Source organism: Plasmodium vinckei, assembly GCF_900681995.1.
Source record: "Plasmodium vinckei vinckei genome assembly, chromosome: PVVCY_09".
NCBI lineage: Eukaryota > Apicomplexa > Aconoidasida > Haemosporida > Plasmodiidae > Plasmodium > Plasmodium vinckei.
Window position 1 is genome coordinate 498,504 of NC_051301.1, and position 18,704 is coordinate 517,207.

Here is an 18,704-nt window from a genome sequence, read left to right on the forward strand (position 1 = left end):
CATATGGAAAAAATCAAAGAAATAATTTAAAAATAATAGTGTTATTAAATATTTAAATTTTATCATCATATATACATTAAAAAATAAGCTAATTTTAAAAAAAGTAATGAAAATTTAATAAAAATTTTATTTGGAATTATCCAAAGGAAATCAAAAAAGACAAAAAAAAAAGAAATTTGGCATATGCATACTAAAATTAAACACATATGTTTTTTTATTAATAACACGTATAAAGAATAAATCCAATAAAATTATAATAATATATAATTATTAAATGCTCATTTTATCTACATGAGCAAGTATATATTAATTTATACAAAAAAATATAATCATACAAAAATAGCATTACAATATATATATTCATATGCATGCATACCCATGTATCCACAGTTATTGGAAAATAAGAAAGGGGTATGAAAAAATATGCATACTAAGAAATGAAAATTATTAAAGAATCAAACGTTCAATAAGGTGATTTATGATAGTGGATTCTTTTGGGCATATTCTTGGGTGTGCAATAATTTGGACATGGGCGTTTGGATATGGTGGCATAGAAATACAATATCGTTGTATTGGTAACTCATATAAACAATATAGCGCGACTTCAAAATAAATTAGATCAGGATTTTTAAAAAAATTTTCAATTAGCTCTTCATTTGATATTGAATAAATATGACGTAATATTTTCTTATATTTTATTTTATCGTCTTTTGTAATACCTTTAAGTAAATTATTTTTTGGGTTTTTCTTTTTTATTATATTATTTATACTTTCATTATTATTCCAATCAGTATCTCTATGACGCCATTCACTATTTTCCATATCCTTCAATTCAGTTTTATGAGCTTTATTATTTTCAACTATATTCGGTGATATATATTTATTAGACATTGTGTTGGAATTATCTTCGTTTCCCTCACAATTATCATCAGAAGATGTATGAAAAAATTCACTTATATAATTATATTCTTCATTATGATTATTATTACTAAGGGATGATTGGTCTATGCCTTTGTTATTTTTTTCAAAATTTGTTTTATCACTTTGATCCTCGTTAATAGATATATTATTATCTTCAAAATTGGTACCGCTTTTAAATGATCTTATTTCATCACATATGTCTAATGTATTATTATTAATATTGCTTATACTAGTGTAGTCATTATTTTTTGAATAATTTAAAAAACTATAGTTTTTTATTATATTAATAGTATTTTGAAGAAGCATTTTACCCGTTTCACTTTTTTTTTTAGTTGGCTTACTTTCTTTTTTAAAATTATCGTCTAATGTTTTTATATCATACAATATTCTTTCTTTCAAGCATTGGAAAAATAATTTTTCAAAATATTTATAATTTTTCATTGTTTCTTTCTTTTTATTACCATCTTCAATGTTTCCACTAATAGTGTCACTATTTTTAGGCTCACGATTATCGTATAATTCTTCATTTTTTTTATTACTAATTTTATCACTAATATTATTAGAGTAACTTATATTTTCACTTTCTGTATTTCTATAATCCATATATTTATTCAAATCAGTAGTCAAAAGTTCCCTTTTTTCAGATTCCTCCACATAATTACTAGTAATAATTTTATAAGTGTTATTTTTTATATGAATTTCTTCATTTTTAATGTGTGGATAAGAATTATCAATACTATTTTTTGATACTTTCATATTAATAAAATTGCTTTCCTCATTATTATCACATGGAAAAACATCTTCCAATGAAATTGATTTAATAGAGGATACTTTCTCATCCTCTACAACTGAAGAATTTGCGTTTTTAGTTTTTTTTTTATTATAATTAAATTGGATTATTTCAATACTATTTTCTAAATTATATCTATCTTTATTATTATCACTTTTTAAGCTGTCTGATAATGACTCGATACTCATATTTTCTGATAGTAATTCTAAGTCATCATTGAATAGTAGATTATTTTGATTTAAACTAAGTTTATTATTATTTTTTTCTTTTGTAAAAAATGGTATTTTGTTTCCATATATATCCTTTTTGCATGATGAACTTGAGTATATATACTCTATATTTTTGGTTGTTTTATTATTATTTTCATAGCTTTCATAATCATCTATATAAATACTCACTCTTTTTTTTTGTTGGGATCCTAACAATTTAGTCGATGACAAAATATTTTGTAGCATTTTATATAAAAATCTACTTTGATTTTTTCTTTTATTTAATAAATAATTTGGATTATTTATATTTTGATAAAAATGAAAAAATAATAATTTTTTTTCGCGCATATATAAATGGACAATTGAAAAAATATTTAACGGAACATCTGGCAATTTCTGGGCTTTATTCATTATATATGATAAAAGTTCATTATTAAATATTGTATAAGGCAAAACTAAAGATGTTCTAATACCTACTAACCAATCTGAATGCGTATTCCCATAAAATATTATATTTTCAAACTTTTTTAACATATTTACACCTTCAATATTTCCTATCTTTAACAAAGCGTTAGATTTATTATTTAAATCATCAACTGTGTGTGACCCTAAAAATGCTGATAAAGTTTTAATAAATGGAATATTTTCATGAACGCCAATATGTGGGGATGCAAAAGTTATAAAATTAATAAATTTTTTTTTTTTAAGGATTTTGTTTCTATATAAATTAACTAAATTATATCTATTTAATACTCCTCCTAATGAATGCCCTATCATAGATATATTTATATCATCATTGTTTATGGTTCTAAATAAATATGTTAATTCGGAGCATATTCTTTCAGTACCAACATCAACACCTTCAAATGTGTGCCCTTGGTAACTATATGCTACATATATATAAATAGGTGGATATTTTCTTAATAAAGGATTAATTATATTTTGGAAATCCCATACACTTGCAGTTAAACCATGTTGAAATATAAAATAATGCGGCTTCATATATTTCATATTGTATTTCTTTTTGCATCCTATACAATGGCAAGCCAGTTTGTTAAAAAAACAATAACATTTAGGGCATTGCTTCACAATATCAATCAATTTAATATTATTATATAGGAATAAAGGAAATGGTTTTTTTTTCTTAGTTTCTGCAATATAATAAAATTCTTTAATATAATTTAAATTATTTATATATTTATAATATATTCTTTTATTATAATTATTTTTTATATCATATTTTTCGTTGTTTATCATATGCTCAACTATATCCTCAGAGTGTATATTTCGATCAATAGGATTATTAAAATTTTTTCCAGAATCAAATATACCCATATCAATCTCTTTTTTTTTTCCTTCTAAATCCTCTTTGTCATTTTGTGTGTTATTATTTTTATCATCATTTGTTCTTAATATCGAGCAAATAGATTTGCTTCTTTTTATTATTCGCTTATTACGCTGTAGATATTTATAACTATTATTTTCTTCTATATCGTTTAAATAATATTGGAAACGATCTGTGTGTCTTTTTTTATTTAAATGTTTTATATTTGTTGTATTAAAAAATGCATTACTATTACAGTTAATGTTTTTTTTCTTATGATAGTTTTTGCTATCCATTTTTAACATGCCTGATTTGGAATTTCTATTATATGATAATATTGATTTTGCACAATTTTTATATTCACATACATGTTCATTATCTTGATTTGTACGTTTATAAATTTGACTATACTCATAATTATTGTCATCACTCATGCTCATTTTATTATATAAAATATTATGTTTTCCTTTTTCTTGTCTATTTTTTTTATATAGTTTTTTATTTTTCGCTGTTTTATGTATTTGGTTCTTTTTTCGCTCTTTATTCAGCAAACTTTCATCATTAGATTTTTTTAAATTGTTCAAATTTTTTTCTAATGAAAGATCCTTATTGTAAAACAAATCATAATCATTATATATATATTTTTGTTTTTTATTAGAATTATGATAATTAAATAGTTTTTCCCTGATATGAGAATAATTATTATAATTCTTACTTAAGTTGTCATCATTTGTGTCATTGTTATTTTTGTCTGTACTACTGCTATAACTTACACTTGATGAATCTGAATTTGATGTATCGTCGCATGTTTTGCATTTATTTATATTACATTTATTGTTATTTTTACGATTTTTATAAAACTTTTTAAATAAATATTTTTCTTCTTTGATCATATTATTTATTTTAATAGTCTTTAATTCATTACTTTCCATTTGTGATAAAATAAATCGTGTAAATTCATATGGAACACTAATGAAGGAACTCGTATCGAAGTAGGTATTTTCATCACGAATTATATCATATACATAGTTAATTTTTTTTTCTTTATATATTTCCTCTTCTAAAATTTCGTCTAACAAATTTAAAGAGCAAGCCCAACAAAAGTTCTTTATCCATTCTTTTTTTACAAATGAGTTATCATTTTTTAATGAATTTAGATTACATTCTATATTTTTATTTAATGAACTTTTTTTATTTTTATATTCTTTTGATTTGATCAAATTTAGAACACTATTATCATTTTTTATTTCCCTATTCAATAAATCACTTACACTGGTATTAACATTATAATTTGCAAACAAATTTGTAAACATATTTTTATTAGTGTTAAAAAAAGCTGCACATTTTTCAGCCTCCTGTTCATCATTTATGGTATCATGTGTCTCAAACACATTTCCATCTCTCAAAAAAGCAGATACACTTCGATAATTTTTATATTTTTCTTTCATTTCATCATGATATTTTTATTTTATATGATTTGTTTTATGAATCCTAATTTCTACATTTAATAAATATAATCTTATTACTTGCTATCTTCAAGGAATATTTTTTAAATGAATTTTTATATTAAGAAAAAAATATAACACATCTGCATTAATTAAAATATCTATACATAATATGCAAAAAAATATTCAACTCTACAAATGGATATTTCGTGTATTTTATGCACATCACCCATATATTTATATTAATCTCAAATTTTTGAAATTAAAATGGAATATTCAAAAAAAATACGAAAAGGAATAAAAGCACACTTGGGGGTTTCCAATTTTAATTCATTTAAAAATTTATAATTGTCTTTATATGCTTGTATTTTAACTATTGTTATATGTATATACTTGCATAAAAAATGTTTATACTACGTAATTATTTAAAACTAAATATACTTATACATTTAAGCTAAACACATGTAAATTTTGTAAAATAAATGTAACATATAAACACATATAAAAATATAGCCCATTTATTTTAAGGGATATTGCAAATAGCAAAATAAATAAATAAATTTAAAGATAAAAGCAAAGTAATTTATAAAAAAATTATGGAATTTTAATGGCTGTTTTTAAAATATATATAATATTTATTATACAATTTCACTTCGTATTATAGGCAAATGACATAACACATTTTTGCGGTTTTAAGCATATATATATAAAATGATAATTATTTTTATTTATATATTTCATTCACTCCTTTCTATTTTTTGTTGTTAGAAAAAATTTGCATAAATATTTATATATAATATATTTATTTGCTTTATAGGTAATTATTGCTTTATTATTATAGCCAAAAAATTAAAAAATAATTTCAATAAATTTATACTGTCTTCTAAAAACTGAATTATTATTAAATGCATTATATAGTTATATATATATTTGTTTATTTACTTGCTTATATTTATATAAATCCGTTATTACACGTTATTTAAATATGGTAGGATAGAAAATAAACATCACTTTTTCGAGTTTGCATATGTAATAATTTTTTTAATTTTCTATTTTAAAAGTTTTCAATTAAATTTATGCTTAAATTAAGTTAAAAAAAATACAATAGTATAGATGTAAAAATAATACATCAAAATAACACACATAATAAAAATAAATGGAAATTTGTAAACGGCCAATTTCAAAATATAGATTAATGGAATAAGAAAAATCAAATATAAAATATAGGCTATATCTAATATTTAATATCATAAAACGAGCATTAACACCATAATTCTATATAATTATTGTTTTTGTTTTAACACACCGCACATAGATGCATAAGTGTAGAATATAACAAATCACGGAAAATGTGTTTACTAAAATGTTTTGTTAATACATATATTAAAATGCTAATTAATTGAACAAATATTCAAACGATAATAATTTTTTTGTTTAAATACATGTGAAAATGTTGCAATATTAGTATAATTCCAACAATTTTTAAAGGATAAACATTTTAAATTAAGTATATGGATATACAAACATATTGATTCTCGCTTCAAATAAAATTTATGCTTCTCCTGAATCCTTTTTATGTTTTTTAACCTTTTCAACAAAATACTCATGGAAACTTGTATATGGCATTAATTCGGGGTGAAAAACTGTTCCCAAGCAATTTTCTTGTTCAACAGCTGCGTGAAAAGTAAAAAATGTGTATGCATATATATTTAGATACATTTTAAATCACATAAAAAAAGAGAGTAATTCTACGAGTAGATAATCATGTGTAATTCATTACCTCCTATAATACTCTTTCCATATGATTCATGCGAAAATGTTGCAATTGTTACAACCTGCAAAATAATATTTTGAAAATAAGAATGATAATTTACATCCATATATTTATTGATAAATTCGCTAATATATATATTACTGTGAACATCTATGCATATTTCTATTCAAAATTACCTTGTCTGATAATATATTTTTTATAAATGGTGCTCTTATACATGGTGCTCTAATATTTTTTTTAAAAATTGGATCTTGAGATTTTATATCTAATGAGCAAATAAAGCTATCATTCTACAAAGATAACAAAAGATAAACATAATATTATGGATATAGGTATGTGGGTATCTTAAATATAAATAAGTAATAAGCAAACTTTTGATAATAATTTAAAATCAAACCTGTGATCCATAATAATTTCGTGTAATTTCTACATCTAACCCTCCCAAGGAAAAATCATTTCCATATTCATCTTCAATATTATCATCCTTGGTTTTTTCAACTTTTGCTGATAGTAAAATACACCCTACACAGAAATAAAAAAAAATAAACATAGTAGTATATTAACAACAATTACACTAATATAAAAACTAATACATGAAAAACTATTGAATTATATTATCCAATATTTATAATTTTCATTTATCATTTGATTTTATTTACTTACCAGCACAAGTACCCCACACAGGTTTTTTTTTAACATGAATATAATTTTTCAAAGCCTATAAAAATTATTTTTAAATATAATAAATGGATCTATATATGAATATTTTTCATTTTAAGTTTATATATATTTTTTTATTTTCTATATACATTATATAAGGAGTCATTATCGTATGACATGCATCTTCTCGATGTTGTTGACTCTCCTCCAGGTATAACAATTCCATCACAGTTCCTTAAATCAGTTTTATTCCTGACCTATAAAGTTATTAAAAAAAAAGTAATATATAAAAAATATTACATATTTATATATAGTAATAAAAATGTGTTAATATGGATCCATATAGTGTAAAAGCATATATGGTACCTCTATAACTTTGAGGGATGGATTCTGCAACTGAAGAAAATGATTTATATGTGATTGAAAATTTCCTTGTAAAGCTAAAACACCTATAGTTATATTTTCCATTTCTAATTCCTCTTCTATATATATATTAAAAATATAATCAATTGTTTTGTATTTTCCTTTTTCTAGTTTGGTGAGAATATGTATTATTCTAATCGTTTGAATATAATTATATATGTAAAAAATTATAGATTAAACTTTCTTGTAATAATTTGCTAAAAAAATGTATTGATATAAGAATTCGTTTGAAAAATAATACTATATGTAATATGAAGAACAAAATTGTTTATATACAATTAATTTTTCCTTAGAATGTCGTTAAAGAAAATATAAAACAAGTATACACCCATATACATAAATTAATTTTTTTTTTATTCTCCATACTTTGAAAATTGAAGTGCAAAACCAAAAAAAACAAAAAGTATTTTATACATTTGCAAAAAAAAAAAAAATAATGAAATTTTCTCCTAAAAATTAAGCTAAAAAAAGTATATCAATTTAAAGTAAGAATTTATCAAAGATAAATGAATGAAATATCAAAGGGTTAATAATGAAAAAAAATAATAAAACCTACAAATGTATATTTATATGGAAAAACCAATAACAATCTTTACATAATAAAATTACAATTTGTAAAAATGTCTATAAGTTTGCATACAAATTATGGCGATATAAAAATTGAACTTTTTTGTCACGAAGTCCCCAAAACTTGCAAAGTAAAAAAATAATACACACATAATGTTACATTCTATGTTTATTTATTATGTATACCATCAAATAATAAATGTATTTTTTTTAGAATTTTTTAGCCCTATGTGCCTCTGGATATTATGATAATACAAAATTTCACAGGTATACATATTGCAAAAAAAATATTTTGGCATATGCATGTGATAAGGACGAATATAGAGAGCTAGCCAATTATTTGCATATTTTTTTTTATATAGAAACATAAAGGGGTTCGCCATACAAGGAGGGGACCCAACTAATACGGGAAAAGGTGGCGAAAGCATTTATGGAAAATATTTCGATGATGAATTTGATTCAACATTAAAGGTAGGGAAAAGAATAACTAAACATAATTCTCTATATAATCATAAATAAATTATTGTCTACTAAAACCAATTGATTCATTATCCATTACTTAGCTTTATGACTAACTTTTTTCATATGCTAAATAATTATGGGAATTTTATTTTGCTCTCCTTTCGTGTATATAGAATATACAGTTGAAATATTACATTATTTAATAAAATGTTTTTATAGCATGATAAAAGAGGAATTGTGTCTATGGCAAATAAGGGTAAACCCAATACAAATGGTTCTCAATTTTTTATAACTTATTCGAGACAACCACATCTTAATGGTGTTTATCCAGTTTTTGCAAAGTAAGATAATAAATAAATAAAATAATCAAGATAAACGATGAAATATGACAAAAATAGATGAAATAAATAATTTGAATGATATATGTATGTGTGCACATTTTTTTATTAAAAAATAAAAACAATACTTTATTTTTTAGAGTAATAGACGGTATGGATGTATTATCTACCCTTGAAAATGGTATAATTTATTAAATAAAAAATATAAGAGTATATGCAAATATATATACACACATACTAATTATTAAGAATACTAAAAAAACAAAACAAATTTATTTTTATTATTATTTTTATTTCTTTATCTGATACATAAATAATAAAATTATTATGTATTCGTTTAATTCATCTTTTTTTTCATCCTTTTTATATTCTTCTTCAATATCTGTTTAGAACCAGTAGAAGAAAAGAACAGACCCATAAAGGATATCATAATTGAATCTGTGACAATACATGCAAATCCGATTGCAGAAGATGAATTTCTTTCCTTGTAAATGCTTAAAAACTTTCACATGCGTTTTAATTTTTTTTTTTTGTATAAACTTCAAACTTGTGAAAAAAAAAATGCATTTCGAATAAATCAATAAAATAATATCGGGGTAATCCTCTAGGATATAGAATTTAGATTTGCGACAAATTATCATGTATATATGTCTTCTATAAAAAGCATATGCCCATACTATTTTTAAATTTCAGTGATGCTATAGTTCATCGCTAGTATGATTCTTTGATTTGGTAGTATTATTTTTTTTTTTTAGTCCAAAGTTTGGAAAGTCTCTGATTAAATTGTTCATTCGTATATCATATCCAGCATTAAAACAATCCAACAAAATAAGAGTTAATATAAGCAATATTATCATGATTATCGATACTTTCCATATTTTTCTTAAATATCGAAAACTAAATGAATTTATATGGGTACAGCTAATACTATAATCTGCACCCGCTGATAATAAATAATCATCATTTTTAATAAAACACATGGCTGTTATTGGTAATTCATGTTTTTTATAATGTGCTAAAAGTGAATATTTATAATTATAAATTTTTAATGCTCCAGTACTAAAACCTAAAGCTATATATTTTTCATCTTTACTTATGGCTATATTACAACAAGGTCTGTCATCTAACCATATAAATTTATATTTTTCACATGTAAATTTTTCTTTTTTATCATTGTAATATACATTCCATATAATTAGATAACTATTGCCTCTAGATGTATATGCTGTTGTTAATAATTTATATGTAAATTCATCTGAATTATTTATATTTTTTAAAAATTTACAACATCTAAAATTTAGTTTTTCATTATTGTTTTTTGGATTTTTCATTTGCTCTGTATGCAAATTAACAAAACTATTAGTGTCCCAAATTTTTAATGAATTATCAGATGAACATGTACATACTATTTTTTCATCTTTTGATATATCACAATCTTTAATACAATCTTCATGTCCTTTAAAATCACCTAAATGCTCTATAGCCTTTTTTGGATCGATATATAAATCGTTAATTACAAATTTATGTTTATTTTTATTACTGAATGTAAGTTTCCATAATTTTACTATTTTGTCTTCACCTCCTGTTAATATCAAATTACTATTCGATGAAAATCTAACAACTGTTTGCCTTGCATTTTTTTTACAAAGATCCGTAACAAAGTTTAATAAAATATTAGGACCATTTTCTTCATTTATTTGAAATATTATACATTCATTTCGTACCGATCCTAGCCATATATTATATTTATCTACAAATATTATTCCATCAACAACTCCATTTTGTTCAGTTGTTGACCATACTTGTTGTAATTTTTTTTCTTTTTCATCAAATGTATTAATATCTAATATATCTTCAATCCCATAATTTTTACCTCCTCCTCCTCCAGAGGTTACAACATATTTTTCGTTTGACCCGATCCCATAAATTGGATAGTTCAAATATGACACCTTTACTTCGTCCATCAGATTTTATACTTTATTTTGTAAAATATACTTTCTTTTTTCACAAGGTATTTATATATATAACTATCTCTCTATACGCTTTGTTTTGTGATAATTATCTTTTCACGTTCTGTGTTTATTCCCTTTATTTTTTAGTACTATTATATACCTTTGCTGGATAATATATGCCCTTCTGTGTGTACATATGCATATATAATCCCTCTCAAACACGAACTTGAGCTGTTATGAATATTACCATATATATACACTTATTATAATATGAAAAAAATGCATATTCATTAATGGCTTTATTTTTTCATAAAAAATACTCAACACAATTAACCCCCTATATAGTATAAGAACTATATTTTTATTTTATCGAAAATATAAAACTAGCACATTTGTGCAATGGTGTATATAAATAGAAATATAGATAAAGGATAACGATAATGAAATAAAAAAGTAAACATACATACAGTATTGGCAAACTGTATATATTATACTAGAAAAATTCAAATATTTAGCAGATTATACGCATAAATGTTAATAAACATAAAAAAACAAAAAAAGTATAACATATATTAATGTATATAGTTGTGTGCCATAAATTTTGTGAATATAAAAAAAGGAAAAAGGCGTAATATATAATGGAATAATGAAATTGTAAAGGTTAACAACAAATTAATTTATACAAAATCAAACAAAGAAACAAACAAAAATAGGAAAAAATATGTAAATTTAACTTTTTATGTTTATAAATTTTCCTGAAATTAGGCGTATATACTTGTTATCTCTTATATTAATTTATCTTTTCGATTATTTGCGCTTTTATTTTATTTTTATCATTTTGCTACTATTTTCTTATGTTTTATTTATTTTTTATTCTTAATTTTTTTATTTATTTTATTATTATATTTATATATTTTTTTTTGCCATAATATTGTGAATATATCTAAAATATTTGAAAAAAAAAAAATGTATACGGATTAAAGGTGTTATACATATATAAGACCTGTGTATATATTTCCTTATTTGTATATATATAAATAAAATATTGTATGCTGATCATATAATGTTTGAAAAATAAATACATTTCATTTATGTTTTAAAATAGTTTTTTTTCTTAAATGGAAATATAACAAATATATGTATTTATATTTTATAACAAACTTATTTTAATGTGAATAGTCACATATAAATACATAAAGAGTGTGTTTATGCATGCTCTTTTTGCATTTTTTTTTGTTAAATTAGTTCTTTTACTTTTTTTCTTTTGCTTTTTACTTTTTAACATAATAATGGGAAATTAAAAAGATATTATCTAAATAGGATAATTTTTTTAAAATGTTAAAAAATATTAGTAATAAAATAAATACAATATTGTTCCTCCTATGTGCATACATGAACCTACTATAAAACAAAGACCACATATGTTTACAAATGGAAAGATGGGTTACAACATTTCCATCTTCTGTTTTTCATTATAAATAACTACACCATATATATATATATACATTTATACATACCCCAATGCTAGCACACTATTACATTTTATACATTATCCTGACTATATACATTTGTTTTCATTATTTTTCTACACATTTATTAGAATAAATTTTGTATATATTTTATGAAACATTGTTTTTTTTGGAATTCAAAAAATGACAATAGTAGAAAAATAAAAAAAAAGGAAAAATTTAAATTGTTTAGTTACAATTTTTTTTAATATATATATTATATATATATGGAAATTAATTATTTTATTTCCTTTTTTTTGTAATTCATAAAATTTAAATATATCAATGATTTAACATTGACTCCATATATTTTATATACGAATTAAACTTTGTAATTTATATAATTGATGTCTTTATGTGTTTAGCTATATATGCACGAGCACATATATAACAATAATAAAGTAAAATACGATTGTTGTCATATATTGTTTTGCCATATTGCCGTTGCAACATTTATTATTTTTATTTATCATATTGTTTATATAATTGTTTTTTTTTTTCTACACTGTACGTGCACCTGCATATTTATATGACACTTCGTTGGTTGCCTACAAAAAAAAAGAAAAAAATAGACATTATTTTATGGACATAAAAAGTATATATTTTTAGATATAATATATTAAAACATAATAGTGAACTTTGTTATTATTAGTGCCAATATTGCAAAAAAATATATTGTAATAAAACTTATGTGCACGCAAACATAAGTACTAATATTGAAACGCCACCAACCTGAAAATAGCGCTGAAAAGGGAAGAAGGTAAACTTTTATATAGTTAGTAGTAAAGATATATATATACCAGATTCGGAAAAAAACAACTGTTTTCTTACAGGGATATAAAAAATATATATGCAATACGACACCCGAATCTGTGTGCATTCATAAGTTTGCACCCTATCTCATGTATTAAATATTTTTCAAATTTCATTTTACAGAGAAAGAAGAACAAAAATAGACGCACAGTTACATACTTAGATAATTTTAACTTTATAATATAATGATTGAAAAATCGAATAACATATATCTTAGTATCGACCCGATTGTCGAACGAATTAAAAAAAATGGCGAAGAATTACCTTTGTTAAACTCTGAAAAGAAGGGTATAGATTATACCCAGATAGTTGTATATTTAGTTGGATTGTCAGATGGATTAACACATTTAGCATCATTAGCTATATATTATTTGTTTAAAGATCATTATAGATTAACACCATATCAAGTATCATTAATATTGATGTATCCGTATTTACCTTTTATATTAAAACCTATTATTGCACTAATAACTGATTCGATATCTATATTTGGCATGCGAAGAAAACCGTATTTATTTTTGTTTAGTTTATTTCAATCATTAAATTTTTTATCATTAGCATATGTTGATTTATCATTAATACAAGCAACATTGGTATTATTTTTTATATCTTTATGTGCATCCTTTTGTACAACCGTTGCAGAAGCTTTAGTTGTCGAAAGTTCTATAGGAAAGACATATTCACAAGGCACAAATAAAGTAACAGAATTTATAGCATCGAAAGCTGTTGGTAGTTTATCTGTTGCATATTTTTCAGGATATTTTTTAGAAAAAGTATCACGTGAATATATATTTATGGCTACCTCTATATTTCCTTTAATTATATCTATATCATGTTTATTTTTAAAAGAAAAAGAATATGCGACACGTAAAAATATATTCAAACAAATGACAGAATTAATTAAGTTTATTAATACACCAGTTTTTATAGGCCCATTTTTATATATATTTGTATATATGTCTGGTCCAGATTATGATGACGCATTTTTTTTCTTTTGTACAAATAAGTTAGGCTTCCGGCCTTCTTTTATGGGCACATTAAGATTGACTTATGGTATAGCATCATTAATTGGTATAATAGTTTATAGAGTCTTTTTAAAAAATTCAAGTTTAAGAAATACACTTATTTTCACAACTTTAGTATCTTTCCCTATATATATATCACCAATAATATTAACAGAAAAAATTAATAAATATTTTGGTATTTCTAATGAATTGTTTGTATTAAGTGGTGGATTTTTAATTGAAGCCATTACAGAAATACAGTTACTACCTCTATTTATTTTAACAGCTAACATATGTCAAGAAGGATTAGAAGCTAGTGTTTTTGCTACTATATTAAGTGTTAAAAATTTAGGATCGCTAACAAAAAAGGGAACATCTTCTCTTCTCACTTATTTAATGAAAATAGATACTTATAATTTTGATAACCTAAGTATGTATATATTAACATGTGGATTGTTTCTTTTACTCTCTCTTTCGTTGATTCCTTTGTTACCTTCTGAGGATCAAATTGAACGTTTAAAAAATAAAAAACCACAGAAATGATCAATAAACCAAAAATATCGACCATTAAATATGGAAAAATCAAATAAAAATATTAGTATTTATAATAATGATGACAAAGAATCATGAAGTAAAATGTGCATAAAAAAATATTCCTATTTTTTACAACTATTTCAATATTAGCTACAATATTGATAAACACGTATTAAGGTGCGTGAAAAGGATAGGAATAGGCATGCAGACAAATATGTTTGTACATCTGCATGGCGTGAAGTGCATATGTACATTTTTTGTGTATGTATATATTACAGGGTTACCACAAATTATAAATTTTAGTTGGTTTCCATGTATTTTTATTGTTTAATTGTTTCTTTTATACTCTTTATTTTTTACTATATTTTTCTTTAATATATAATTTATTGTAATTTAAGTTTTAAATTAATTTGTATTGACATATTTCAGAGACGGTGCTTTATGAGTCGAGTTTCTCCACACCCATTGTTATCATCATTTGCCAATTCATAGTTTGGCTATTTTTTTTTTTATTTATTTTTTTTACTTGAATTTTAAATGTTTACTTAAAAATTTTAAAAAAAAGAAATAAAATCAAATTAAAGAAAAACATAATGCAAATAAAAAATTTGTAAGTATGTATATATATATGTATATCATTCATACAACCTGCTTAATTTTGTAGAGGCGAAAACCCCATATATCTGATGTAAATACTTCTTCAAAATATTTCAAATTTTGTATTTTTGGGACTTCAATTTTTCGGGCATAATCAAATCCTTTTACTTTTTCATTTGTTATGTTGTAATAAGACAATTTATATAATATGCTGTTTGCCATAAATGATGTTGCATTAGAACCTAATGGATGAGCATTCTCATGATAATAATATAATAAAGGTGAAATAAAATTATATTTTTTATTGGCAATTTTGATTATCCATAAAAATTTATTTAAATCATCAGATGAATTTTTAGAATATCCTCCATAAGATATTAATAAATAATCTGGATCAAATTTTTTTAATTCTTCATATCCATTTTTTTCATTACTACTTAATATTAAACCTATATTTGCAATTTGATCATTATTCCATGTATTATTATCAACATATGTAATTCTATTACTCATAGCATTTAATTGATATCCATAATCCCACCATGCTATTATTTTTGAATCCCTTTCTGTATTCTCTTTAATCCATTTATACATCTGTCTTATATCATCATTTATATATCTACCACCTTCATTATTTCGACTATAAAATGTTATATTGGATTCTGAATAAGCTATTGATGCACACCATGTAGAATGCAAAATTATTAATACTCCCAAAAAAAATAACAAAACAATTATAGACAAAATACTTATTATTATTAATTTGGATTTATTTTCCGATATTTCATTGGGGATTTTTTTTTCCTTTATTTTATTTTTGATAACATTGTTGCAATTGTTTTCTACTATATCTTTATTTTCATTTTCATTCCATTGTTCTTGTTTTGTCTCTAACTTTGCATTATTTATATTCTGTTTAACTAAGTTATTACTAGTACTGCATTTATCTTCGTTTTTTTTATCATTTTCATCTAAGTCAGCCAATTTAATTTCCCTCAATTTATCAACAAACTCAATGAGAGTGCTTAAAATAAATGATAAACCGATTGAACTCAGTATTGAAACAAACGGAGAAAATATTAAAAGAAGTCTAACCATAAGAGAGGAAAAATACATACATAAAGTAGTAAATATTCCTAAAAAAAATAGTTCTATATTTGCATTTTTTTTAAAACATTCATATAATCCAATAGGTAGGAAAAATAAAACTAAGTGTATATCAAAATAATATGATCCCCAAGTAGTTGGCTGATGCTCAGATATAGATGCAACAATAGGATTATGTTTAGATGCATATGTTGGATCTAATAAGGTTCTTGATCGATGGCTCCATGATAACTTATCGGTAAAAATTAAAAATTTAAATATTAAAAAAAATATAATAAAACAAATTTTTATAAATGTATTTTTAATCTTCTCTTCATTCAAATTAAAAATATTGGTTATAAAATTACAAAAAAGTAATAAATTTGAAATCAAATATATCCCATGCATAGCTAAATGCTCTATACTTGTAAAAATCGATTTATTAATACATGGGATATTTAGACATAACATTGTGGTCAATATATAATATACATTATAGATAATACAATATTTTATATTATATTTTTTTAAAATAATTATAGCTAGCATAAATAAACTAATTGAATTTATAATAAATATATATGCTCCCCATGATAACCCCATAAAATATGTAGATAAACTACATAAAACCACTGAAAAGAGGGTTCCTTCTTTTAAACATTTTATCCAATTATATACACATAATATTAATAAAAATATAGATATTGATTCATTATCATATGATCCAGCAATTGTTCGAGATATGTGTGCTGGTGATATTGATACAAATAATGCTGCTATCAATGCAGCACCACCACTATTACGTCCTTTCTTATTATATACCTCTTTAGTTAAATAATATGTTAATATACAAGTAAAAACGCTAAATACTGGCCCTATATATATACATATAATCTTTATATCTATCAATAATCCCATCGAATAACATATTTTATGTATCAAATATGTTGTTATCATTAACCCTGGGAATAAGGTCTGTCCTGTAGCTCTTCCTAAAGGAAACCAAGACATATCATCAAAATAATTCCAAAAACTATAAAACCCATTCTCTTTTAACAAATTGGATAATTTATAATTAAAATAAGGATCATATTCATGTATTATTGATTCATTTCTTATGACTGAAAATAAACGGATTATAAAACATAAAACCACAATCAATATCAAAATTAATACTTCAAATGTGTGGTTTATTCGTTTATTGCCTTTCACCATCTGTAAAAAATAAAAAAAGAACTGAAAAAATGAATATCATGGATCATTTTCCATAAACTTGTGAAGCTACATACATCTGCTCATCTTCAGGATATATTACAAAATAAATAAAGGGTAAGATATTTAATACAAAATGTTCATGAAATTATTATATAATTACCTTTTACCATAGAAATAAAGTAAAGGGGAAAATATGAAAGTTAAAAAAACAGATGAAATATTGTTTGAATCATCATTTTCGTTGATCCTAATATTTCATTATTAGCCATTTTATAGAACTTTAGGAAATGCATATATTATATGAATATTTTTATAAAAACAAATATATATATTTCACATAAAAAATATTTAATTAAGAATAAACATATGTTTATATTTGATGGGAATATAGCATATTGATAACCAAACTTTTCAACTCTAATAATTTTGACTATCCGGATAAGAGTATTATATTATGATGGTGTAAATATCCCATCATAATATTAATTAAAAAAAAACGCAAATGAAAAATGTAGCGTTTCTTTCACACATTATATTTTATGTATTCTTATTTAATTTATTTTGAAATATAATAATACATACATATAATCCTGAATTTCCCATAGTGAAAGAAAAAATATATCGCTGTAAATGTATTTTCCTATTTATATGTAAGTGGGACAGTTTTCCGATTACTCAAATTATGGATATATTTTTTCCTCTTGAGTAATGCTATAATGTACTTATATGTGTACATATTTTTTTTAATATTTAATTTTTCTTTAAAAACATTACATTTTTTTATAATTCATTAAATGTGTAATTAAAATATAGAGAGCATATATACCAATTTACATATATTTTTTTATAACCCTTATAGAGCATAACACCATAGATAATCATCCTATATATTCAAACATTTTTTCATTCATATAAATTTCGTTAAAATTATTCAGAATTTTATAAGCACATAATACTTCTTATGGCATTTATGTGCCTATAAATTTATATTATCTAACAAAACGCTTTTTTTATTTTATTAGTTCATACTTCCTCTTATTATTCAAAAAGCAAAATAAAGTTAGTAAATACAGTTTGCATGT

At 22.8% G+C, this 18,704-nt stretch overlaps 6 protein-coding genes across 6 annotated transcripts; 2 read left to right on the plus strand and 4 right to left on the minus strand.

The window, feature by feature from the left end:
• Positions 1-447: 447 nt before the first annotated feature.
• PVVCY_0901430 (serine esterase, putative) lies at positions 448-4,692 on the minus strand (the record flags this gene model as incomplete). Its single annotated transcript, XM_037634323.1, has 1 exon — positions 448-4,692. The coding sequence occupies one exon, from the start codon at positions 4,690-4,692 to the stop codon at positions 448-450; it is 4,245 nt and encodes a 1,414-aa protein (XP_037490432.1).
• Positions 4,693-6,240: 1,548 nt separating this feature from the next.
• On the minus strand, positions 6,241-7,591 carry PVVCY_0901440 (pyridoxine biosynthesis protein PDX2, putative; the record flags this gene model as incomplete). Its single annotated transcript, XM_008626485.1, has 7 exons — positions 6,241-6,362; positions 6,470-6,524; positions 6,640-6,753; positions 6,861-6,985; positions 7,127-7,181; positions 7,273-7,380; positions 7,490-7,591. 7 exons carry the CDS (start codon positions 7,589-7,591, stop codon positions 6,241-6,243), a joined length of 681 nt encoding a protein of 226 aa, XP_008624707.1.
• Positions 7,592-8,166: 575 nt separating this feature from the next.
• Positions 8,167-9,404, plus strand: PVVCY_0901450 (peptidyl-prolyl cis-trans isomerase, putative; the record flags this gene model as incomplete). The annotated part of the gene is made up of 6 exons (XM_008626486.1): positions 8,167-8,244; positions 8,328-8,380; positions 8,476-8,584; positions 8,795-8,916; positions 9,054-9,094; positions 9,304-9,404. 6 exons carry the CDS (start codon positions 8,167-8,169, stop codon positions 9,402-9,404), a joined length of 504 nt encoding a protein of 167 aa, XP_008624708.1.
• Positions 9,405-9,611: 207 nt separating this feature from the next.
• PVVCY_0901460 (guanine nucleotide-exchange factor SEC12, putative) lies at positions 9,612-10,877 on the minus strand (the record flags this gene model as incomplete). Its single annotated transcript, XM_008626487.1, has 1 exon — positions 9,612-10,877. One exon carries the CDS (start codon positions 10,875-10,877, stop codon positions 9,612-9,614), a length of 1,266 nt encoding a protein of 421 aa, XP_008624709.1.
• Positions 10,878-13,371: 2,494 nt separating this feature from the next.
• PVVCY_0901470 (folate transporter 2, putative) lies at positions 13,372-14,733 on the plus strand (the record flags this gene model as incomplete). Its single annotated transcript, XM_008626488.1, has 1 exon — positions 13,372-14,733. One exon carries the CDS (start codon positions 13,372-13,374, stop codon positions 14,731-14,733), a length of 1,362 nt encoding a protein of 453 aa, XP_008624710.1.
• A 630-nt stretch (positions 14,734-15,363) lies between these two features.
• PVVCY_0901480 (dolichyl-diphosphooligosaccharide--protein glycosyltransferase subunit STT3, putative) lies at positions 15,364-17,622 on the minus strand (the record flags this gene model as incomplete). Its single annotated transcript, XM_008626489.1, has 1 exon — positions 15,364-17,622. One exon carries the CDS (start codon positions 17,620-17,622, stop codon positions 15,364-15,366), a length of 2,259 nt encoding a protein of 752 aa, XP_008624711.1.
• Between the last annotated feature and the right edge of the window lie 1,082 nt (positions 17,623-18,704).